At 40.4% G+C, this 26,247-nt stretch overlaps 1 protein-coding gene across 1 annotated transcript in view; it reads left to right on the top strand.

Moving 5' to 3' along the window:
- Window positions 1–26,247, top strand: part of furina (furin (paired basic amino acid cleaving enzyme) a) — a 73,751-nt gene that overhangs the window by 41,470 nt on the left and 6,034 nt on the right. Inside the window, exons 4-12 of the mRNA XM_070903862.1 lie at window positions 2,679–2,774; window positions 6,291–6,419; window positions 6,668–6,744; window positions 13,458–13,546; window positions 19,115–19,287; window positions 20,504–20,716; window positions 23,118–23,218; window positions 24,332–24,435; window positions 24,704–24,821. Of these exons, the coding sequence (XP_070759963.1) occupies window positions 2,679–2,774; window positions 6,291–6,419; window positions 6,668–6,744; window positions 13,458–13,546; window positions 19,115–19,287; window positions 20,504–20,716; window positions 23,118–23,218; window positions 24,332–24,435; window positions 24,704–24,821 (1,100 nt within the window). The remainder of the gene's footprint in view (window positions 1–2,678; window positions 2,775–6,290; window positions 6,420–6,667; window positions 6,745–13,457; window positions 13,547–19,114; window positions 19,288–20,503; window positions 20,717–23,117; window positions 23,219–24,331; window positions 24,436–24,703; window positions 24,822–26,247) is intronic.

The following is a 26,247-nucleotide window of genomic DNA, read 5'->3' on the forward strand; positions in this document are numbered from 1 at the left end:
CCCACAAATTAAACTGTGAAGTACTAAAATGAAGGTAATTACTGTACTAGTGTACAGCTTTCAGGAAGTTATTTTCCTCAGGGTTGACTGATTCCACGTCCCCATTGTCTGAATAGTTTGTGCACACACCCAAGCCAGTAATATGTGCCTTCATTTTCTTATGAATGGCACTGAAGCAAAATCATGCCTTTGCTGGGTTTTGATGGACATTTCCAAGAACTGTGTGTGACACTAAGATGACTGGCTACAATGTAAGAGTCGTTGTCGTCTGTCTAGTTAGACCTAGTACCATTTCTGTGACATTTCCTACACCGCTCAAGTGTGAATAGAAGCTGTCATGTTGTCAGGAAAGGCATGCATAAGATTACAAAGTTCTGTGCAAAACAATACCAAGGGAATTAAAATGTACACCATGCTCCACAGTGATGATGAGATTGTTTAAGGAGCAGATTTGATGCAAGCTTCAGTCCGTTGTCTGGTACATTATACATAACTTCCTGTGTTGCCCCAGATAAAAAATATTGCGCAAACATTGCGTCTTCTATCTTAAGTATCCTGCCATGTTTGAACAGAGTCAGCATGTACATTTTCCATCACAGAGACCTACCCTACGTATGTGTGAAAACCAGACACGTTTCATACAGGATTTGTGTGATTGAAAAGCAGATGAGGAAATGCAAGAGGGGAAATCACACACCACCTCATGACACAAGAGAAAATGTCTTCTTTCTATCTGACTGAGGATCCCACGGACACATGTAAAGAAGTTGAATTTTATTCCTGAGTTTTTGTCGCTTAGGCAGTAGAGATCCCTTCCAGTCAATACTGCCATTTTCTTTAAAACAGAAAGCCGATATTAAAGCCTGACTGAGAGAAGAGCGTCAACAACTGCCTCTCTGTCTCCAAACCCACCCTGTCTCAAACTAATTAGATGAAGTAATAATGTCACGTAGGATGTGAATCTCTCCCTCTAAAAAATGTGATATGGATAAGATCCATATTCATTGATTTCAGTAAAGATAACTTTGAGCCGCTGATATGGTTGCACATCACATAGTTTAAGAAATGGAATATGTCATTGCATTATAATAAGAGTGGCAGATATATACAGTACGGTCATAGCGGTTTCTGAGCAGTCGCACATTTTTCTGCGACATGACGTGCCACCTTCGTTTATCTTCTCATTGTTGTCTGCAAGAGAATTTACCAGAATAAAACACAGAGGCAGTAGGACACAGGCATTTCTTTTTTGAATGTGGTAGATAAGATTTCATTTCTTCTTCCAAAAGTCCACAGGCTGACAACAACAGCACAAAGGAAAAGTTTATAGAGCCAGTTTACTATTTTTTTTAGACCCATTCTCAATTTATATTCTGAGCGTATACAGTTAGGAGACTGTCAGATTCCCAATGGTGTGAAAATGGTTGGCTACTTTGCTTTGTTTATCTCCCTTTTGATGATCTATGGAGTACAAATACAGACAGATGACTAGTTATTTCCTCTCACTGAAGCACGGAACGCACATGCATATTGGCCAGTTGAATGTTGGATGAAGCAACTTTTAACTGAAAACGTTTGGCGACACTTCCCATCTGTTCGTCAGCAGTAGCTCTTTGACTTTGTGCGCCAGGGCCCATGATTGTATCACTCCCTAAGTGCACATGTTCAAAGCTGTCACCCACTTTTCTGCATAAACTGCCACAGCTGTACCTCACAGGGCCAACGTCATCTTCCCAGTAAGAATTGGATGAATCCTGGTGGAAACGTTTCCCTCCACTCAGACTGATTAAGGGAACAACACTTGCACGAACCCTCATACAAACCCCTCTGCTCCTTGAAGTGAAATTATTCCATTATGGCGTTAATATTATGGTAGTGTTGAATTGGCATTGCTTCAGTGCAGCAGCTAATGTGACCTTCATTACTTCTTTCCTCTTTTTCTCTTGTGTCTTCAGTGATCTGCAGAGGCGGAAAGACAGACAGAGAGAGAGAGAGAGAGAGAGAGGTGTGCTGTGATTTAGTTGTCCTTCACATCAGGTGCTCCGTCCTTGCGGCAGGCAGTTCTCTGTCTTCCTTCCCTGACATGTTTTTTTTTCCTGTTCTCGTCTACCCAGGCGTTTTGCTGTGCAGCGAGCTCAATTCTGCAGAGGGAGCGGGATGCAGACTTATTCTCACTGTATGCATACTGCTTCTGTCAACACTTTCTGCAGGAGCTTGCACGCAGACTGGGTTGCTGCTGTGATGTTAGACTTGTACTGAATTTGTACCTCCCTGTGTATGTTGTTGGTCTGCATACATGTTTAGGCGTAACTATGAGCATAATACAGATCCTGGTGAATCCCATTTTACACTCCAATCCAGAAATTCTAATTAGTCTCGGGCTCTGGAGTTCATCAGCAAGTCTCATTAGTGAGTAGTCCACGATACCCCTGTGCCTCTAATCTCGCTCTGTCTGCTGTCAGCCGCTGAGAATTTGGATCTCTATTAATTCATTTGACATGGCGACCCTCATGTCCAGCACATGATTATTTCTTGTTCTGTTTCTTCTTTTTTTATATGACAATGAGCAGTACCATTTGCAGCTGTTGTATTTTCCCTTGCTGAGCATCACCTCAACTTTTAGTTTGCATTGCTAATCTATACATGTGTATTTCTGTGTTTGTGTCCTTCTTGTTCAGGTGACTTGGGCTGAGCAACAGGTGTCGAAACGGAGGAAAAAGAGGGATGTCTATGTAGATCCTATTGACCCCAAGTTCAGAGACCAGTGGTACCTGGTGAGTACGAACACTGCTGAACAGAAACTTCATAAGACTAAAGGATATGTGTGTGTTTTGTGTGCGTCTGCAGGACACAATTCAGCATTGCACACTGGTTCAGCTTTTTATCCAACCAAAGTCAATACATGTAATTAAATTTGAAGCTGTGATGTTTCCCTCGAGTCAAAAGACGAGCCTGTATGAATCCAGTATGCCGGCTTTGTTTGAAATGCTGTGGTGTGTCTTGTTTGCAAAACAAGGAGCGAAAGTCTGAGTGACTTCCTCTAAAAGATTCAGCTTGAACAATAGCATTTGTAAATAGACAGCCTTTGAATTATGGATTGCTTGCTCTTGTAAAATTGATGGTTTACTTTAGACCATATATGGCACAGCAATATAGAGGGAAAGCAGAGAGAGACAGAGGTGATTCACCTTGAAGCGCTCTTGTTTTCAGTTGATTGATTTTCACGTTTTGACTTGAAGAATGTCACAGATACCTCGGCCTGTTAAAAGCAGCAGTAACAACCCCTGAGATTTTCTGTTCAGTTCCACTCTTCCTTCAATTACTGCGAGGATGCTTCAGGCGGAAGAAGAAGATTCATGGCGATGCAAAACAGACTTGCATCACCAGTTGTTCAAAATGTCTGTGCTTTGACAGAGGCAGGCTGAGTTCCCCAGTGTGGTGGAGTAGTTAGTGGCACCTTGAAAGGCAAATGAGTAGATTAAAGGCTGCTGCCTGGTTGATTCACTGTGACTAGATGTAATAGATTCTGCCATACGTTCACAGCAGTTATTAGTATTTCACTGATAGTAAAACCTGTGTGTGATACAAATGGATAAGGCAAAGTTTTGTGCACAATTTTATAGCATTTTTACTATCTTTTAGGGCTGCAACTAATGATGTTTTTTTTATCGATTAATCTGCCAGTTATTTTCTTGATTGATCCTTTGAAATGAAAAATGTCAAAAAAGACCCATCACAATTTCCCAGAGCCTGAAGATGTTTTTAAATTCATTTTTTCCAACCAATAATCCAAAACCCACAGATGTTTCACTAACTGTATATACATAAAAGGCAGCAAATCATCATATTTAAGAAGCTGAAACTAGCAAATGTTTGAAAATGAAAGTTTATGTTTGAAAATTTACTGAAATGTTTAATCTATTGTCAAAATAGATAGATAGATAGATAAAATTTCTTTTGATCAAGTAATTGATTAATCGACTAATCGTTGCAGCTCTAGTATCTTTGTTGGCACATTTTCCTATAATATCAGACAAAGAAATGACAAATTGATGTTTTATGATAGGAAACTGTGAACATGTTTTACTAACGCTACTGTGCTACTATGTATGAATATGATGCATTCTGTGGTGACTTTTAAAGCAGTGCTGAACCTTTCATGATTGAAAACATGAAAATAAAAGTTGATTTCAATTTCTAAGTCTGCAGGCACCCCATGAGGTTGTAAATCTCATTTCCATTATTGGGATCAGCTGAGTTTTGAGCAGAATATAAATGTCACCATGTCAGAAAGACAACCAAAAATTGTTAACAAACCACCGTTTAACACGTTAGGTTAACATTAATCTGAAGCTGATGGGTAATTAGGTAATTTGTTTTAGAGTTATTGTATCACAAACTGAAGTGTTGGACAAGTGGATATTTTAAAGTGTTCGTGGGGCCGGATGAAAAGTAAGAGGATTACCAAAGTCATCAGGATGCATCCTTTGGGTACCAGGAACAAATTTAATGGCAATCTGAAACCGACTGCCTGACTAACATCCCTGGTGCCACGCTGTTAGCGTGGCTAAAAAAAAAGCTTTTGATGGCCAGCAGCTCTGAGTCTGATCTTAATGGTGTTTAAGAACAACTCTGTGGAGAGAAAAAATGCATTAAAATGCCAGAAGAAAATGCTAATTTGCCCAGTTTACCCTGAACTTCTAAACTCTGCATTAGAGCTTCAGATGGTTTTGGCTCCATTCGTAGTTCTGGTCATTTTTCAAGATGGAGCTGTTGATTGTAAACGGGTCATATACTGTCCAAATATCTACATTTCTACCTACATATTTTTCTCTCATTATAGAAATACATTATGTGCATTTTAGTAAGTAGTTGTGGTAATATATGTTCAGAAGTGCAAAGATGTAGCAAAGGTTGTCAGGTTGCAGGGATGTGCTGCCTCTCTCTCCCGGCTGTAAATAAGTCTGTGCCTCATTAAAGACTGAACCTGGCTGGCCAGAGGAGAGTGTGGGTGGGTCTGTTGGCAGGGTGTCCTTGGTGGACAGATGCTAATGGTCAGCATCTGCTGTTACAATGAATATTTAATATTGTTCTGATATTTATCTAAATGATGTGGCAGGGTTTTTTTCCCCCACTGATAAATCACTGGCCAGCCTCAAAGCAAAGATCTCAAGCTGTTCATATGCTCAAGATGCCAGTGTGCAGAAGGGATGCTGACATTAAGGGAGAAGGAAAAGGACTTACTTGATGAGCAATATTCAAAAGGAAACCTTGCACATGCCTCTCTCAGATTTATTATACACTCAGCGTGTCAGCCACAAAGGGCCTTTTTCAATCTGAACTGCAGATCACAACTTTCAGCTTTAATTGATTTTCTTCTTGATGGTTTAAGTGCCAAAGACGTTACAAGGTTGAACAAACCTCATCCTGACTACACTTACAAGGGTCTGAAATCCAAGAGGAAAATGTGGCAAACGGTACATCAGACAGATTATATTTAACGGACAGTACACGATAATTACTTTATCGACTTATCGTACGATATATGGACATGGATTTTTGCTGACCTAGATATTGCCCATTATGTTTATATAAGAATGTCACCAACATTTTAGGCAACATGATACCAGAATCAACAACAAGGTTTTCCCTACCAGACTTTCCTATAAGACTTTTTAAGCATTTTTTTCACAGCGCCTAATGAGCCAAATGAGAGAGGAGAGCCCATTAACACGAACAAGCCAGTATGTTGACTTTGTTTAAAAACAGTGGCAACGCAAAGTGGCAAATTATATTGTTTATCGCAGTTATTTCTGGGGAAAGTATATCATCCAACAAGGCCTACAGTACTCTTTTAATAAGAAGAGATTTGAACTAGATGAAAGACCAAAGGTCAAGTTGAATGTCAAAAGCATATCAAAAAGCATACAGAATCATTACTGTGTGCCATCGTCCAGTTCACTGGTGCTTTGCTTGGCATTAATAATAAATGCAATAAATGCAGCCATAGCACCAATGCTTTCAGAATAGAGATACTCCTCGGAACCTTGCGATACTACCTTCCCCTCGTTCAGAAACTTTAGCTTTTCACTGAGGAAGAATGACTGAAATTCAGTAAGCAGGATGCTTCGGTCAAAAGCTCAGTCTTCATCTAAACGTCTTAAATTATTTTCTTTTTCTTTTTTGTAGTAAGCCTTTCCAGATTTAGTTAAAAACACACTCTTGTCAGCACTCAGATGGAATCTAATTATCTGAGAGACACCTAAGATATTTGCTTTCTCCATCCTCAGTACAACAGCAACCACCGTGACTTGAATGCCAAAGCTGCGTGGCAGTTGGGCTACACAGGTAAAGGGGTGGTGGTGTCGATCCTGGACGATGGAATAGAGAAGAACCATCCTGACCTGATGCAGAACTATGTGAGTATAACTCCTAAATGAGCTGAAACATTATGTTTTCCATGGAGAAGCTGCGGTACTGCAGCAGCAAACAGAATGAAGATAAGAACTGAATAAATAGAGCAGATTTTGAATTAAATATAGTGTCGTCCTGGTGCTGAAACTGAGCGGCTGATGGATTTTAAGAATCATCTCTGTGTAGACAGATTTTGAGGTTTTAAATTTAGCAGATTTTTAACAGTTTATCTATCTTTTCTGTCTTTTCTAAGGACCCGGATGCCAGCTATGACGTGAACGACAGCGACCCAGACCCTCAGCCTCGATACACGCAGCTTAATGACAACAGGTAGAAATCTACACGGAGAACAATTAATTTCCACACTTCTTTTTGTCTTTTGTTCCTGCACTGGAACCACCCACTGGTGTTTTCTCAATGCTGACTGAGTACGGGACATGTCAGGATGAAATTGCACTTACACACATTAATTTGTCCCGCTCGCCATCTTATAGCTGACAGCTGACGTGTAAACAGGTCTATGGCTGTTTCTCATCCACTGTTGAATCGAAGGACAAAACTAAATAAAGGCCATAGCCTATGGGGTTTGTTTTGTCCAAGAGATTTTCATTTTCTGCCATTTAATGCTTTTTACTCTCCAAAAATGGGCAATTACTTCCTAATATGAATCCTGCCCCCAACCCAAGAGTTTATGGATTTGTTTTGGCCTCTCAAATCCCACAGGCACCACCCGGGTTTTCCTATAGCCCGGGTAAGTAGAGTAAATCTACACTAGGATTAAGGTAGTGTGCGAAGAAAACAGCTTTATTGCAGTGGCCTCTGCAGATGGCATTAGGAGTTGTTTACCACCACAGTGATGTCTTGCAGAGAATTGATTGAATTAAGTTCATCAGCATTAATGAAACTGAGCAAATCTCTTGGCTCTGGAGGGCCCTTGCTCGTCCTCCTTCATTCCCACAGCCTGCTTCCCGTCTGACTTTAATTTCTGATTTGCTGTAATCTGCTGTTTGTGGGCCACTGGCTTTTTTATCTCGAGGCTCACGATGATTACTGGTGATGGGCAGAGAAGATTATAGTTGGAAGGTCGGATGGATGGAAATCTGTCTCCAAGTGAGACAGGGGTCTGGAGTGGGCACCATGAATATGAAGGCCAGAGGGATACAGTCAGAGCTACAGAGCAGTCTAAACATGCTGTAAAGCTGTATCAGCTTCTTAAAGGCTTTGTGGAGCATAAAAGAGGTGGAGGCTGATTGTAGAAGGTGTGTAATTGTTTTCATGCTCAAAATAAAGTACACTACTTTGGGGCAGAACCACACACACACACACACACACACACACACACACACACAGTTATCAGTAAAAGTTTTGATAAACATGGAAACAGTTCAAACAATATGCTTTTTAATTCAGCCCATTGGAGTTGTTTTTAAGACTCTGTGCCAGTGCCTAAAATGGATTTCACCACCACCATCAACAAAACCCTAAATTGTGGAATTTCTTGTGGAAGAATGTGGGAGAACATCCCTCCGGTGCAGCTCCACAGATCCACAATCTATGCCAGGGCACGCTCAGGCTCTTCTGGTGGCTCACAGTGGCCCGGAGCCCAGAGCCCAGCTAAGACACTTACTATTGATGTTTCCTCATTTTGGCTGCACCTCTTTCCAACCCTCGCTCACCTCAGCCCTTATCTCTTGCCACCCAGCCCTCCGTGTCTTCCTTGTGGCAGGACCAATTGAGAGGGAGTATATTTGTGTGTGTGTGTTTGTCTGTTTCTCTCACTTTACAGTGGGTTGGTGCAGATGCATGTGTAAACAACCTGTGGGCGGGCATGAAAATGCGTAAGGGTTGTGTAAGACTGTAAGTGCCTGTTCCCTGCAGAAAGCCCAACTCTGTTCACCTCCATAAAGCTGTCTTTCTTTTCCCAGCATACGGGACGCAGCGAGGATGGCTCAGTAGCAATGTGACCATTCACCCTCATGTTTATCTAAGACGCCATGTGATCTAGATGTTTCTCTTTCCAGGGGTTTCCTCTGCACATTTGGAAACCATCCTGATAGGAGGCAGTTTCTGGAGTCATGGAGTCTTTTTAGGCTTTCAGAATCACTCTATTCAACATATGCAATAAACATGCAGAAAAATCAAGATAAACTTACTTTACAATACAAGGTGGCAGTGCAGACTGACTGCACAGGTAAATTCAGAAATATTTAATGCACGGCAATAGATGAAGGGACCTATTTAACCGTACTCCAAACAGCAGGCTGATTAATTTTCACCAGACCCTACATTAATCTCTCTCTAGACATTTCTTCATATTCCCCTCTTTACCATGCTCTATAAACATCGCCAGACCTTTTGCCCTGAAGGCCAGCTCATTAGTAAACTGGCAGAACCATTAACAGACTTAAGAATGAGACAAAACAGTTGTTCAGATTTACCTTTGAGGTTCAGTACAGCCCCGAGACTAATGAACGCCAAACGGTGCTATCCACGGCCTCGAGAGCCTCAATGATTTTTTTTAAGTAATTAAGCTAATGCAAGAGAGAAAAAAGCAAGTGAATCAAAGAAGTTGTGTGCCAGAATATGGGTGAGAAGTGGAACTGTGAAGATAAAGACATGTACATAAAAAGTACATATTTCACAATATATCATTATATGCAGAAATGCTTATGCTTTAATCAATGGAGTTTATGTACAACTTGGATGTCTTGCTGAAATCCCTTATGATATGAACGTGATTGGGTTTCAAATTTTGATACCGAAAGCCAATATGTAATGTATGTGCAGTCTTTTTGTTTTTCGTTTGGTTACACGTCCTTTTAGTCATCTTGTCATTTAGTCATAATTTGTATGTATCACAAACTGCAGGAGCCAGGTTTAGAACTTGTCAAGTATTATCCATCACACGTGGCACCTTTAGAGGATTGCTGCATGTTTACGCAGCAGCACAAGACATCCTGCAGCATTGGTGGCAGATCTTAATATAATAAGCCAAAAAGCTGCTTTTGTGCCGTTTTTTTCCTTTTCATAATGCACAATTGGCCGGTGCAGGTTTGGCTGAACCCTTTTCCCATCATGCCCACAGACACAGTTGGGATACATCTGTATGACAATAGCATGTCTCTTTAGCGAGTCTCCAGAGAGGCAGTTTAGGGTTTGCACAGTGATAATGGTTCTGCCAGCTGTGGGTGTGAATACTGATCATGTTGTTGGCCCTCGGGCCTGCAGCCAACTGTAGTTGCTGTAACCTGAGTTAGTCTCTGTGTGTAGAATCTGCCATGGGGCTCGTTCTCACTGTAATCGGAACAAGACTTCACTGAAATAGCTCTTTGTTCACCATAATCTCCTGTTATCACCATTACGTATGACACAGGAATCCCAAGTTACTGCACAATATATCGGATACAAAAGGTGTTTTGAAGTTTCTACAAGATCCTCCCCTTTTTCTTTTTCCAAGAAGTGAGTGACTTTTTCTATCAAGATTTAGTTGAGAAGGATTAGTGAAGGCATGACAGATGCTGTAAGCAGTACAGGTATGTACCAGTTAGTCTTAAAATGGACAGTTTGCATTATGTTGGTAATGTGGCAGCCACAGTAATTAACTGTTGCTTCTTTGGGTTTTGTTTTGGTTCGCTGGAAGCTCGTCTAAATTAGACAGGTGGAGTATTTATTGCATGTTCGTGTGCAACGTTTATTAATTAGGAGGACAATGTAATGATGCATGTGATAAATAAAACTTCACTTTTACAGTGATATTAATGTAAAAATAAATATTAATTAGCTTAAACAATTATTTGTGTATATACTATATAACTCTTCATAACAAGCATATCTGAAAGGACCAAAAACAAGCCCAACAACAAAAACAAGAAAAACACAGGCCTACAAAAGTTTTATGTCCAGCAAGTTTTTTTTGTTTTAAGATTATCACATGGTCATTGCATATAAAACCCTGAAATTCATCTTATAAATCCTAAAACATGTCTTGTAGTATAACCTGCCGTGATATCGGAGGTTTAGATAGTTGTTGAATAGTTCAAATGTTCAAGTTTGCAGCATCAGAATGGATAATAGTTGTTGTTTAGGAAGTGGGTGCAGTTTAGAGTTAAGATGTCTTTATGATCCAGTAAGGGAATCTATCAGACAGATATTACAGCACTGATAATTAATCGGTGTGACTTGTTAACAGCTGATTGAACAATGCTATACTTGTAGTGACAGACAGCTCTTTGTTCCTGCAGACAATGTTGGAGCACTTCATACGATGGTCTTCTGCACTGAGCTGTCTTCTCTTTAGTCTCCTTTCTAAACCCTGGTGGTTGAAATCCTGGTTTGGTTTCATGTGACGCCGGTCTCTTCAGGACTTCAGATCAGCAGAAATGTGTGCATACAGACAAATTGAGGACGTCCTGTCATGCTTTGCCCTCGCTGTCAGAGGACTGGTGGCTCCCTCAGGCACCTCCTTGTGACTGATCACCCTGTTGAAAGATGAACTCACAAGACTCAGTGTTTCTAATAAGCTATGGTATAATTCTGCATTTGGGAATTTGGGCCATAAATTATTAAGATCTTTACCATGGGTGCCCTTTGTAATATTATAAATTAACAGTAACCAGTTTAATGAAGCATTATAATGGCTTAGGGCTGTGTGTGTACGTGTGCGTGTGATGTTACTGTGATGAATAATGTCTTTGTAAAGGTTCAACATTTTATTTTATTTTGTATAGAGCGCCAAATTAATTATCATGCATATGTTTTAGAAAGTTATTTTGTACTGCTGCTGGACTGCCTTCATGTGGATTTAGATCCTGTTTTAGTGCCATATGTATTGTTAAATTGTTTTAAAATGTACATGCCATCATTTTAAATTATTCCAGTATTTTGCACCTTTTATCTGGATGCTGATTAGGTTGATTGGCTATCAATTTTAGTTTGGTGGAACAAAACTGGGGTATCATAGGTAGAGATTAAATGATAAGTCAATTAATCAATCAGTCAATAGACCACAATTAACCAAAAATGCCAAAAATACAGTGTTGCCAGCTTTTTCCAATGTTAATATGTGCCTGTTTCCTGGTTTTCTCTGATGTTAAACTGAATATCGTTTGGTTTTGGACTATAGGTTAAAACACCCCCAACCACTTGTTTTATTACATGTTATGGACTAAAATGTATTACTTATTAATACATATTATTTAATAATAAACTGAATAATCATATAGACTACCACTGCTAATGTCTTTGTTTAAACTGTCGTATTTCCACCCAAACTATGAAAAACAACCACACCATGAAATACCACTTGACCTTGACTGTCATTTTCTGGACAAAACATTGTTGATTGGATTCACACAGAGCAAATCGATAGTTGAGTGAACCTGCCTTTATGTTAGAGACTCGTGTAAGTCATGTTGGATAAATAGCAGGGAGCAAGCTGCCTTCACAAGGAAATTTCACACAAATGCATTTGACCCACCGATTCACCCCTCTTCACACTCTTATTGACCCGAATAGCGAGTGGGAGCAGTAAAAGGATGTCTTCTTGTATCCGTGTTATCACTCCCTGGAAAATCTCTCCCTAAAACCTGATTATGCAAGTAGTTCTTGCATAATCAGATTCAGAAGCCGAGAGCTTCACCTCTGTAGCAGCATTTGTATGCTGTGAATCAGTCTACCATGTAAGTGACTGTAATGAATGTGTCAGAGGAAGATTTGAGAAAAGGCTCTGTTGAACACTGGAGGTATTGGCCTGTGCATGCCCGGCATCCCATCGCAGACACCTGAGCTGCTGCTTATCAGCTGCATCACAAACACAGATGCTGCAGGACATATGAGTCCAACGTCAACAGACCAGCACTTCCAGGAATATCAAGATAAAGTTCTCTGGGAAATTGCCCAGATGGTGTGTGTGTGTGTGTGTGTGTGTGTGTGTGTGTGTGTGTGTGTGTGTGTGTGTGTGTGTGTGTGTGTGTGTGTGTGTGTGTGTGTGTGTGTGTGTGTGTGTGTGTGACTTTTGTGTCAACAAAGATGCTCTCTTGCGCTTCTGTCATTATACTGGTGTCTTTAAAGCAGAAGTCGAGAATTAGTCTGCTGCTGTGACCTCTGACCTCTCTATTGTGAACAGTTTAAATAACACTTCAGGTTTTGAGTGATTAATCATTTCTTTAATGCTCATTAATAACTGGCAGTTTTGGCAGGCTACCTTCACATTAAACGTCCATGTCCTGACAGCAGACGAAGTCTGTTGTGCCAGGGGAGGATGTCTGCTGCTGATGTGGTGTTTTGATTGTCGTGTTTTTGGTTTGGCTGGATACCCAGAGTGCCTTAATGGAAGCCTGTTGGCGTAGATAGTTCCTTCAGTTGTGAAAGTCTGCTGTTTCTGTTGTTTCCTGATGTGGCACAGTGTTGCCCTGGCTCCAGCATTCCTGTCTGGGAATGGCTGCACTCCAGCGGGGATTGCGCCATGGTTTGAAGGGCATTAAAAGTGCATGTCCATCTGGCAGACCAGGGGATTGCACCTGACTGGAATGTGATTAACAGCCCCTCTGTAGAGGCTTCTTGGATCTCTACACTGCGGTGCCCAGAGCTAGATCTTACTGCTTAATGAAAGACCCTTTGTGAAAATGGCAAATCTAATTCACAATTTCCTCCCCTGTGTGACGGTAGTCTGGCGTCTTATTTCCCTTTTTCCTCAACTTGATTCAGACCCCATAGACATACCAAGGTTACTAATGTTAGAAGGTCATAGATGATGTACGTTGGTCTTCACTCATTGGCTGAATGTTTTCTTTTGGACAAATGGGAATTCAGATTTGTTTAAAGGGATCAAAGCCAAGAACCTGTCTCCATGAGATTGTTTTGTCTACAGCTCGACCACGTTACAAGAGGGAGCACATTCTTTCACAAGCAACCATTGTTAGACATGTACACTACCTGTGGGTATATATACAGTAAAAGGTTGTGTCATTAGGTGAATGATACTCACAAGGATAAGTAGTTTCCTTAAACATGCCTCTCACTTTCTCATTCTTCCTCCTCTGCAGGCATGGAACACGATGTGCAGGAGAGGTGGCGGCAGTAGCCAACAATGGGATCTGTGGAGTCGGTGTGGCCTACAATGCCAAGATTGGAGGTACGGTCAAATGAAAACAAGTGGATGATTGATTTGATTCTCACTGGGAAAAACCTTAGTTTCATGTCTGTTTTCTTTTTTGACTGCCAGAATAGCTGAAATACTTGTTCTGCAGCGCCAGTGTTATTTTCACTCAATTTCCCTGGCACAGCATGCTGCTGAATGTTTCTCAGCATTACCACAGTTGTGATGTGGATTGCCAATGTACTGTAAGTTTACTGGTTTTACATGTAACAGTATTGAAAAAGTAATGTTCTATCCCTTAAGTATCTACTGTAAATTGATGTAGACAAAACATAATATAGGGTCAAGTAGAAAACCACCCCTACATGTAACTATTGCCGCAAAAAATACCAGAGTTAAATGAACCCGTCTCTGACAAAAACCTAACAAGCTTCATAAAGATGGGGTTTACTGTTGGGCTGTTGTGCTGGCTTGCATTAGATTGTACAGATGTACCCAATAAACTAACTAACTCGATGTATTTAGAGGCATCTGGTTGTGCTGGTGGTGTTAGAGGGGAGCCTCAGAGTAAACTTGAAAATGCTGTCTTAATAGTTTGTTGAAGGCAAAACGCCCACTTTGAGATTTTTTTTATTTGATGCCATGTCACAGACATGCTCACATCAAATCGAATAGTCAGAATACACGTTTGGCATGCGCCTCCTTGACACCCTGCTGTGATGTCGGCCCCCGCTGTTCTCAAGCAACGCATGCTTGATACTTGATTGTGTCACTCTGGCCAATGAAATTTCATCACACACTGCATGCACATAATGGTGGTGGCAGACAGAGTGTTGCTGCGTATGACCCTCCAATATTTCTATCTAAGAAAGTAACTCCAATGAAGCAAAAGATCAAATACATTTACTTTCACTTTCTGGCTTGCCCACTTTCTCTCAAATGTGAGGATTTGCTGCTTTTCTCTGTGTTTTCTATCATTGTAAATTGAATATTTCAGGGTTTTGAACAAAACAATCATTTTGAAGACATCACCAAGACCTCTGGAAAATTGTAATGGGCTTTCCTAGATGAATAATTGATTAACTGAGAAATTACATGGCAGATGAATTGATAATGAAAATAGTAGTTACAGTGCTAATGTTGGGTGAGCCGGAAATGGAGAGAGAGAAAGAGAGAGAGGGATCATGGCCGACTAAAACATGATTGTGTGTACTTTCTTACTCACTTACCGTGTACGTGTAATGTGCTACCTTGTTACTTAACCGCTTTTTCAGTGAGTGCACAGTGCTGATGTCAATGTGTGAATACACTAAGCAAATAACAAATGAATATGGATTCAGATGAAAACAGCGGGTGTTTGACTGTAGTACCACAATTAACGGAAAACATCATAATATAATACATATAAAATATATTATAAAACTAACACTTAAGTTTAAGATTATTTGTTTGTGTCAGACAGACAAACACACAGTAGAATCTGCTCATTTATGAGAAGATACAAAATTTGTGAGAGTTGCAAAATATTGTGAAATATTAATTTGTTTGTTCTAAAAAGGATTTTGCACCCTGATGGGTTGTTTTGCTTCTGCCTACAGGGAGGGAACAGTTTTTGTAGTTTCTGTTCCCATTCTTCAAACGAAGCTTCAGTGGCTTGAAATTAAAAAAACAACAAGGTTGATTTGTATAAATTTTGTATTCATTTTTCATTTTAAACAACTTATTTTAATATTTCAGAATGTTTTATTTTAGCTTTTTCTCCCAGTATTATTCTAAAATTGAAGCCCACATTAAAGCCCAAAGTCAGTTGTTGGTATGGTCACATTGCTACTACGTGTGCACATGCGCTTTGTGTATTTGTGATTGCTTATTTCTTGTCCCTGTGCTGAGGATGTGTTAGCATAATGATGTGTAGTCCTTTTTAACTGTAGGAGCTCCTTTATCCCAGTGCTTGTTCAATCTCATTACCTCTCGGCTTATCTCAGTATCTCATAAAGTTTGAACCCCGTCAGAATAGTGCCGTAACTCTAGTCTTTATGATCGTTCCAGATGGCAAGTGGGAATATACCACATGCCATTCGCTTTTCTAACACAACAAGTGGGCTGTGTGTGGTCATGTAGGTGGAGCAGGAGGCGGCCCGGTGTTGTGAAAAACCTACACATGATGTGCTTTCCTCCACACTCAAGGCTCTTTTCCATCAGTAGAATAAGAAACTAGAACTTAAACAAAGAAAGTACAAAAATCCTTGAGCATGTTTGTGTCCGTTCTTACACTATACCTCAAGAACTGTGAATCAAGACAAGAGAAAGATATCTTTATTTTCCTCATTCCTGGCTCTGCTAGCTCTACAAAGTATGTTTCAAGATAAACTTTTCAGTCACAATGCCCTTTTTAATGCATCCATGTGTACATTATTGAGGATGTTGTTATTTTAGCCATTGTTATCACACAGGAGATTTGAATTTAACCTACTACTGACATGGTCTTTCCCTGCTGTTGCTGTGATACGTAGCTCGCTAGGAAAAGTCATGCACACGCGAGTTCATCATTTATGTCTTCAAGGATGTACACAACAAACACGTTAAAGTTCAACTCACTTGAAAGAGTCTCCAACCAGACTGCAGCATTAGCTCCTGGCAGCAACGCGGTTCAAAACAAAAGGCAGGAACCCAAATTATCATTTAAAATCCAAAGCAGCAGGGCCATCTTATTCATTGTGGTAGCCAGGGAGAATATATTGGCAAGGTAGAGTACAGAGGGAGCAGTGCAAAAGCCTCTGTGATTCCTCACTTGCCCCCATGCCACCTGCTGCCACACTGTAGCTCATTATTCAGCCAGGAGACTCTGAAACTACCATGGAGATATTTCACAGCAAACACACATTGGCTGGTTTAGATCTTCCAATATTCACATTTGTCTGGGGTAAAGTAAGTCCTTCAGGGGAACTGAACAGAAGTGCACTGAATGAAGCAGCAGGTTACTTCAGAGCTGCTATCCCTGAAGGTCAACACCTCAAACTGTCAGAAATATTAATTTTCGTGTTGTTTTACTCACTAACTCTCACTGCGGCTGTTTGTTTCAGTCAACTCACTGATGATATTTAAAGGAGCAGTTCAACATTTTGGGAAATGTGCTTATTGGCTTTCATGCAGAGAGTTGGAAGAGAAGATAGATACCTGTCCGTTAAATATTAGTCTACAGCTTCGTATCAAACCACATCTAGTTGGTTTTACACTTTGGTTGTTGTATGAATGTAACAAATAGAAAGATAAAGATATAACTGTAAATAAATGAGCTTTTGAGGTGCTTGTCGATGGATTTTGCCACCTTTGGACAGAGCCAGGTTCCTCCTGTTTCCAGTCTTTATGCTAAGCTAAGCTAACCGGCTGTAGATTCACATTTACTGTACAGACGTGAGTGATATCGATCTTCTCATCTAACTCTTGCCAAGAAAGCCCAAGAAGTTGAACTATTCCTATCTTCTCATATAGAGGCAAAATGTACCAGACGACATACCGCATAACATATTTTGAACCAGCAATTGTTAAACTTTTTAAAATTTTTAAATTTGATTTGAGGGTTAATGAGCGACTCATAACTCACCCTCCTAACATTGATGTTTATAATACTGTATTTTGCATACACGCAAAAAAATTTTTTTTACCTTGATGTATTATAAACCTTGGTCTCTGGTTCAGGGATAGATGGATATTTTGGATGGGGACTGGAGATGCGTGAGTCTCCTCAGTAAATCACTCAGCCCTTACAGAAGTGCAGGCTGCCATGGAAACACTAGCAGCTCAGAGCCTGTTTGATGCTTTTGGAGGACTTCAAAGAGCCAGCGCTTGGTTACTTTAACCCATATAGAGCAGCATGGAGTAACCTGACCTGCAATGCATCAAAGGAGGAAATTAGTTCATTTTTTAGGTGTTGATTTCTCACCACTTTTCTGTGGAGGAACGTTGCTGAGTCGCAGAGAGTTCTGTTGCAAGAAAACCTTCTGAACTTGAAGCAGAAATAATTGGTTAGAACAAGCACCACACTCAGTGATCACTTTAAATACCTTTTATACATAATCCTTAGTTGAAGCCTGCCGTAAAAGTTGTTCACATCTTATAAAATAAGTTTGATTCAGTTTACACTCAGACAGTTGCACCAATTTCACCCAGGCATGTAGAGGAAGACAATTAATGCTTTCTTTCATCTTTTTATCTGAATTTTCAGTCTCCATAGTCTGCTTCACACTTTAGTCGGCCATTTACCCACAATGCAATTGATCTCATTCCACTTCTGCTTTGTTTTTTTAAAACCAGCTCAAGTGCAAAGCAAATCAATAGAGATGGCGTTGATTTTCATGGTGGGGTCCATAAGAGCATCACAGTGGATGCACAAATAACGAACACCAGCAGCATGTGCTGCAACACCGCACGAGCTGTACAAATACACACAGACAATGTACAGCGTTGCAAACAAGTGTGTAAATATGGAAATCAAACAACACCGCAGCAGCATTGCTTTGTCCCTACACATGTCAAACCTTGCTGAACATGAATACACTGTCGGGTAAAACTACAGCGCTACAACACTATGAACTAAAGCACTGAGCTGCAGACTAGAGGAACAAGATTCTGCAAGATTGTCATCGCCTGCAGCACTTTTTGCATGTTTCAGTGTAATCCTTTTTTGTGGTAGAAAGAGACTCCACTGATAAAGCATTACTCTCCTATATTGTTATTGCATTCATAATGGACAGTAAAAAAGTAAAAAAGAGTGAAAATCGAGCGATCGATCTAAAGATACAGTATTTTTTTAATTCCATACATTATTCCTCCCTAATGTAGCCTCGAGCTGCTGGCCTCAAGTAGAGATGAGGAGCGGGCTACAGGGGTCTGGTAACCTCACTTCTCTCTCTGACTCCACACCTCCCAGATATTTTTTCATTTTCAAACTTGTAGTCTTCAGATCCAACTGGCAATTTATCAGACTTCACGCAGCTCCCTCTGGAGTAGTACTGGTTAGGGTTAGGGTTAGGTAGGGTACCAACACACATTAAGGAATTCCTGATGTCCATTTTGTATCAGAAGTAAAAAGTGGCTACAGAATATAAGCTACTGTGCTCAAACTCAAAGATGGGAGATATCAGTATCATGCAACACTGTTCATGTAGATGCCCAACAACTTGATTGAATGATTGAGGTCAGTATTTGCTGAGTTTTATTTATACCCAATGTAACTTGTACTGTATTTACATTAACACTGACAACTAACAACAACACCAGGTTTAGTTTTGCAAATGAAATTACTCCTCTCAGCATTTTAGCATTAAGAATATTTGAATAAAATATATGCTTGTTTCCCCTGCAATGCCAGTGTGTCACTTTGGTTCTATGTTCATTAGGTATTTGGTTTCATGACCTTTTACGTATCATGAAAAATAAAATTTAAGCACTGAGAAAACCTTTCTGTTTTGTCATCGTGTGTGTGTGTGTGTGTGTGTGTGTGTGTGTGTGTGTGTGTGTGTGTGTGTGTGTGTGTGTGTGTGTGTGTGTGTGTGTGTGTGTGTGTGTGTGTGTGTGTGTGTGTGTGTGTAAACCTGGATGCAGGTGTGCGTATGCTGGACGGTGAGGTGACTGACATGGTGGAGGCCAAGTCTCTCAGTCTGAATCCCCAACACATCGACATCTACAGCGCCAGCTGGGGCCCAGAGGATGACGGAAAAACTGTCGATGGACCTGCCAAACTCGCCAAAGAAGCCTTTCTGCATGGAGTTACAGAGGTGAGTGTGTGTGTGTAAGTGTTTGTGTGAGACAGAAATTATTTACTGCCCGTGTGTGGCTTCCTTTCAGCAGTCAGTAATTGAACTGTTCAAGCATGAGAGGACACAAGCGGGAAGAACAAAGCAGTTTCTGACCCTGACAATTATGAATGGAAGGGAATGTCCTCTAAAAGCCACCAGGGAGGAAAAATCTTGGAAAATGAATAGAAGCAGCACTGTCAGAAATTAAATATGAAAAGTTGTTGTGTGTTTTTTTTTTTTTGATATTCTTTTTTTAGTTGAAGGCTGCTTCTTAAACTGCCAGCGCATCTTTTATCTCTCAGCTCTTTCAATCAGTTGCCATGTGGTCTCTTCAAGTGAAGTGTTTTTATAAACTAACCAAAAAAAATGTATTACTTTGACAAGAAAACTTCTAATCTAAGGCTTCCAAACACATTCCTGACTATATGCACATAGAAGTAAAGACATTTTAAGGGGGGTCAGTTTGAAAACTTGTCTGTCAGCATCTAACAACTTTGAATATTAGCCAGTCCTGTTGTTGATAGCAGCACATGGTTTAGTGAAGGGGACAGTGTCAGATATGTAAAATGAACAAGTCAATAGATTAATAAGCTTACAGATTGCACCCCAGGCTCTCACATCTGCACTCCATGAATAAACACATCCATCCAGCTATCACTGACTCTTGTTATAGAGCAGTAGGATTCAAGGCATGTGCCATAAAGCTGACTGGAAACGCTGACAGTGACTACTAAGATAATTGCCACAGTGACAGCGCTGTCAGATGGTGGTGTGGGTGGTGCATAGCTGGGTTTGATCAATGCAGAGGGAGACGGTTCCACTCAATACAATAAAGCGGCTCTTAGATGAAAATTATTGCACTTCAAAGGCTGAGAGGTTGGATGATTCATTACAATGAGCTGTTGTCATATAGTGCCTTTTTGTATTGCATTGCTGTCATGCGATATTTAGCTCTTTTTAATTTACTGAGTGACCACCCCGGCCTCTGTGATGTATGCTGCGTTTTAATGGGCCCTTTTTGAAATGAGCCCTTGAATTAATTTGCCCTTCTAGAGTTGGGATTCCTATTAAAGTTTGAATGAGATTTTGTTCTGTTCTGGTTAGCGGTGGTCCCAAGGCATGAATGAATGAGAGGATCTGTGGTTGTTTGTTTCTTTTTTTCCCCGTTTGTCTGAATGTACTTTATGTCCTCCAGGGCCGCAATGGTTTGGGCTCCATCTTTGTGTGGGCTTCTGGGAACGGAGGGAGGGAGAAGGACAGCTGTAACTGCGACGGCTATACCAACAGCATCTACACCCTGTCCATCAGCAGCTCCACCCAGAACGGCAATGTCCCCTGGTACAGCGAGGCTTGCTCCTCCACCCTCGCCACCACCTACAGCTCGGGGAACCTCAACGAGAAACAGATAGTGAGTTGTGGTTGTATCCAGTGTCTTTCTAACTTTGTCGTCCTCTCCTTACAATGTCACAGAATTATAACAGTAATACAGCATTTCTTCTGCCACCCAGCATCTTTTCATTAATTGCATGCCATTTTGCAGCACAGTAATCCTGTAGAGACCTAATTTAATGATATGATATTTCAATATCGATCTAGCTTACTATGATGTGCTACTATGACAAATGGCTCATGTTAGCCACCAGGCTAATGGGAACGGTAATGTTATAACATTACAACAACATTCAATGCTCTCATAAAGTTAATTTTAGTATGCTGTATGGTAGTCTGTGCATGTACACAGACTCATAAAAACATCTGCTTCATGGTGCTACAAGCAGTCAAAAACTCTTTAATTTCAATCTTTAAATCTTCAAAGTCATTTATCAGAGAAAAACGAAACATTAGTTGCTTCCAGCCTCAAATTGGATGATTCTGAGATGATAATCACAAAAATAATCAATCAGTATTATACGAGTAAAAAATGTACCCAGGAACTTCCACATTTAATCAGCTATGATTTATGATTTAAAAATAAAAACTGGTTGGCATAGATAATAAAAAAAATGATATTTTATCTCGGAATGCCACTTGATTGTACTATATGTATTAGAAGCATTTACATTTTATATGGCTGCAAGTAACGATTATCTTGATTACAATTCATGTACCAATTATTTTCTTGAAAAAGTAATTCTTTGGGTCTATAATCAGTCAGAAAATATTGAGAAAAGCTCATCGCAGGGCCCAATGTGACGCCTTAAATGTCTTGTTTTGTCCAATCAACAGTCCAAAACCCAAAGATGCAGCTTACTTTCACAGAAGAAAACCAGAAAATATTCACATTTGAGAAGCCTATCTTAAAAGATGAATTGTTTATTGAAATAGCTGCAGACAATTTTTTTTGTTTATCTTAATGAACTTAGTGATTCGTTGAGTAATTGTTTCAGCTCCATGCATACAGCACATAAAGCACATGGAGCATTTGCTGCATTTGGATATGCCGCTTTATTCTGTAACTGCTGTCTGAACTGCAACATGACTTTCTTCATTCTTTCCTCCTTTTCTTCACTTTCTTCTTCTTCCTCATTCATCCCGTCTTGGGCCATTAAAATTATTATGAATAGTGAACGGCTGAAACTCCATCTGGCAATCTGTTACTGCTTAATATTCTTCTCACAAACACAAAATCTCTCTCACACACACACACACACACACACACACACACACACACACACACACACACGGTCTTTCTTTCTCTAGCATACAGTCTAGCAGCCAGACCAGCTGGATGGACAACTTATGACATCTCTGTGACATGTGGCTGGTCCCTTAATGCTTTAGTGCTGCACTCATTTAATTGTGCTGTCAATCATGAGCCCGGGAATGAAGAGATGGAGTAGAGGAGAGAGGGTGGGACCTCTGGGGTTATGCAGGAGCGAATATCTTAATTTCTGTTTTTTTTTTATTACATTTATATCATCCTTCCCTTTCAGTTTAAAGTAAGGGGGATATGCGAAGCTCCTGAATGCATAATCGGACCATTAAAATCATTTCTGCCAGTGCATTTATTATTCTGTTTAGTCCATTAAAAGATCACTTTCTGCATTGGTCAGCGCTTTTTTTATTCCAACTGCTTTTGTATCAGCCTTATTCATAGATTGACCTCCCCTTTAGGATTATACTGTGGGTGACTGGGGACTTTTTTGCGAGGCAGTGTTTTGTAACCTTTATCCTTCGCGAGATGAGTTTTGCTGAGTACATACATGCTGGTTCTGCACCGCCTTGCTATGTATTCATGCAGCTGCAGAGATTCCCTCCTGGGAGCTGCCCAGTACAACCACAGTCCTCTGCTGTGGGTCGCTGAGGAGATCTCTACTGGAGCAGTTCGATCTCAAAAAGAGTCTCGCTCAAACACACCTCGCTGGTAGTTGTTGAGAGAGGGTGAGCATAAGTTATATGATTTCCACGCTTTGATTTTCCAGCTGGTCCAGGGAGTCATGCTGAGGGCTTTTGACTCTTAAGTTCCCGCTTCTTTAACCATTAGGCGATTTCTGCCTCTGGCAAATACATGTGAGATATAGTAAGAGAAGAAGTGATGCAGAAGAAAGGTTTTTGCTCACTTAAAGGAGGAAAATTCCAAGTTATCAGGTGAAAAGAGTTTAAATAACCTGTGAATGTATTTTTTTATGAGAAAGGCACAAGAGCAGTTCTAGTAAAAGTTTCAGATTTGTAATTCAGTGTGAGGAACGACCAAAGCTATAAAACTGAAATGGATGAATAACTTTAGGGAAATGTTTCAAGAATATTTTCCACTTTGTCAGTTTTTGTTCGAGCTGTCTATTTAAGCCCACGGTGTTCATCTTCCTCAGGTGACTACAGACCTCAAATCAAAATGCACAGACTCCCACACAGGCACCTCTGCCTCCGCCCCGCTGGCTGCTGGGATCATCGCTCTTGCCCTTGAGGCCAAGTAAGTGCTTATCACCGTTCTCACCAAGCTTTGCAATTCTCTTTCAGCTGTACAGCCTCATTCTGACCTTCTCTATCTGCATATTTCCCTTACTTTTGGTGATTAAATCATTTAATCCTATGGAAAAGAAAAGTGTCAAATATAATTTGTACAGAACAAACTCATGATTAGACTGTGTGGTAATTATTCTAGAGAAAGATTGGTAATTTTCAGAGCCTGCATGCACACTGAAATATTCAGAAAGCTAAAGTAGTTTGAATTGATGCCCCACTGTTATCAGTGTCTAGCATGTGGTGAGAAGTTTCCTAACCGCAAATTGGTCATTTAGTGGTAACAGGTAAAATCTTTTTTTTTACCTTTTTTTACGCAGACTTTTAGAAGCCTGATTATAAATGTAACACTGTTGTACTAAATCAGGCTTTAACTGCTTTAACACGGGCGCTGCGTGTTTATGCATCAATTCTGCTCGATTATTCCATTTTATGAATTACTTTTTAACCCCTCTGCCTGACAGATTTCTGCAGTGTATTTACAAAAACGGCACAATTTGATGTAGGCACTAATCATTCTTATCCAGTCACGCAGCACTAATGGAGGGACAAACGCGAATGCCAGAACAGTCCTGGAAATGAGTAATTAGTCTTGTGGCAAAACAGAATGAGGTGATGGAAAAGGATTGCAATTAGGAATGGATTTGATGAGGAAGGGATAGCAAAGTTACTAAATAATGTGCTTTATTTGACTAAATCCATGATAAGAATAATACATTTAAAGTTAAACCTAACTGTGATCTCCTGTAACCCTTTTTCTGTGGCTGCAGGCAGAATAATTACTTTCTCTTTGCAATGCATTTTGCCAAAGGGATGTTGACTGAAGATTTAATGTAATTCAGGAAAGTATGTGGCTGGTATTTCATTGTATTCTGTATTTAACCAGCTGTCCACCTGCAGGCTAAGACTTGAGGACGTATTGTCAGAGGTGTCCGTTTGATCTGTTTGAGTGCCTCAACTTGATTTTCAAGCCAGACTCTTACCGTGTGAGTGTGTGTTGCTCTCTCTCTTTACGTGGCTGTGTGTGTGTTTCTGTGTGTGCTTGCACATACACATGTTCCAGTAAAAACCTGACCTGGAGGGACATGCAACATCTGGTTGTACGAACTTCTCACCCTGCCCACCTGCTCACCAACGACTGGAGAACCAATGGGGTCGGGCGCAAAGGTACAGCAACTCCTTCCAAGTTCTCTTCTGCCCTCTGCAGTTTGCAGATGCCTTTGAGGCTCATTAGTATGTTATGCATCTAATAAACCAAATTGTCATTAGAGATGCAAGGCCCCCGGAATTGGACAGAGAGGTTGTGTGACAGCTTATAATGGGATACACACTGTGCAGCTCGTCTCTAAAGTTGGAGCTGGGAGAGTGAGGATGCTGCTCTCAGCAGGCCAACATTAATGTGTCTATTTCCGCTTCTCTCTCTCGCTCTCTGCAGTTAGCCATTCATATGGATATGGTCTACTTGATGCCAGTGCAATTGTAGAGCTGGCAGAGACGTGGACCAGTGTGAGGCCACAGCGGAAATGTGTGATCTCCATGGTCTGTGAGCCAAGGTTAGTAGACTACACACACACACACACACACACACACACACACACTCACAGCTCACTGGATTTATCTAAAGACTCTGATTACAAGTGTCTACACATATTACAGCTGTCACTTTTTCTTAAATTTAGAATTAATCTAATTAGAACTAACAAGTAATTAGTTCGGATTCATTTGAATGCAACCCACGTGGCCTAATCCTGAACTACATTGTAGAATTAACGTTGCCTTTGCTGCCTCACTTGAATGACAAGCTAACGTTATTGTAAAGCCGTTGCATTTTTACAGCCTTACCTTTACCCGCAATGTTTCAACTCTATGTCGAATCCAAAATCTTTACTCACTTTACTTCTCAGATGGTTTGGTGTCATGATTATCTGTTCAGCGCAGCTAGCAAAGAGAACAGTAGCCTAGTTTACTGATGGAGCAACAGGACATTCACTGGGTCAGGTGGATGGTGTATTTTAGGAGCGCCCCCTGCTGGAATGCAAGTCACAGTCTGTTGCGCTGATGTGCACGCAGAATTTTTTATTTGAACACGTCGTCAATGTTGAATATTAAATGTTTTGCACATTCAAACAGCAGTCTGTATTTCAGCAGCAAAGATGTCAGCACTAACATACAGTATATGATTTATAACTTTATTTACAGGGGCACTCCACTGATTTTACATACATGATGATTTAGATGAGGAGTAGTATTCAGCATGTAAAAAATTAAAAACTTTTTTCCAGAAAAATAAACCTGAAGATGTCAGGCTATTGCGTTGCATTAAGGGAAATGTAAGTTTCAGCGTTTTTAGAGCTTGACCTTTACCATGGACTGAAAGTCAGGATATGACTTTTAGTCCATGGACAGTCTTAATCTGCTTCATGTGAGTTCCTCAGCTTTGTGGAAGTGCAGTAGTAAAAGTACCCCTTTAACCAGAAAATTGACATAAAAAATAGTAGATAGCAGCAGTGCATAGGACACAGAGGTAACTAACCAGGGATCAGCAAAGAAGATGTGATCAGAGAGATAATTTGATACTGATAAATTAACCGCAGGCAATATAGCATTACAAGAAATAGCAGAAACAGATACACAATAAATACATTGTTATGTATAGATTGTTTGCCTGTAATTAAGCAGCATGATGAGGTAAGACTGGATGTTTGAGACGCAGTGAGCGATAACTCGCATAAATTGACAGTAAACTGGTCCATTACAGAAGGTAGGTGGAGGAGATGCTCGTGTATGACTGAGGTGTCATGCTTTTCTGCAGTGACACTTCATCTTCAGCTCAGCTCTGGGCGCCTGTTGAAATGCTACATGTCGTTGTGTGTGCGCGTGTGTGTGCACTCTACTCGAGTGGGAGCATTTTAAAAGAGAGAGAGTAATTTCTAATAGTAATAGTAATCAATTCATGTGCTCCTTTCACTGTTAAGGCTT

The sequence above is a fragment of the Enoplosus armatus genome, chromosome 1 (assembly GCF_043641665.1).
Source record: "Enoplosus armatus isolate fEnoArm2 chromosome 1, fEnoArm2.hap1, whole genome shotgun sequence".
Taxonomy (NCBI): Eukaryota; Metazoa; Chordata; class Actinopteri; order Centrarchiformes; family Enoplosidae; genus Enoplosus; species Enoplosus armatus.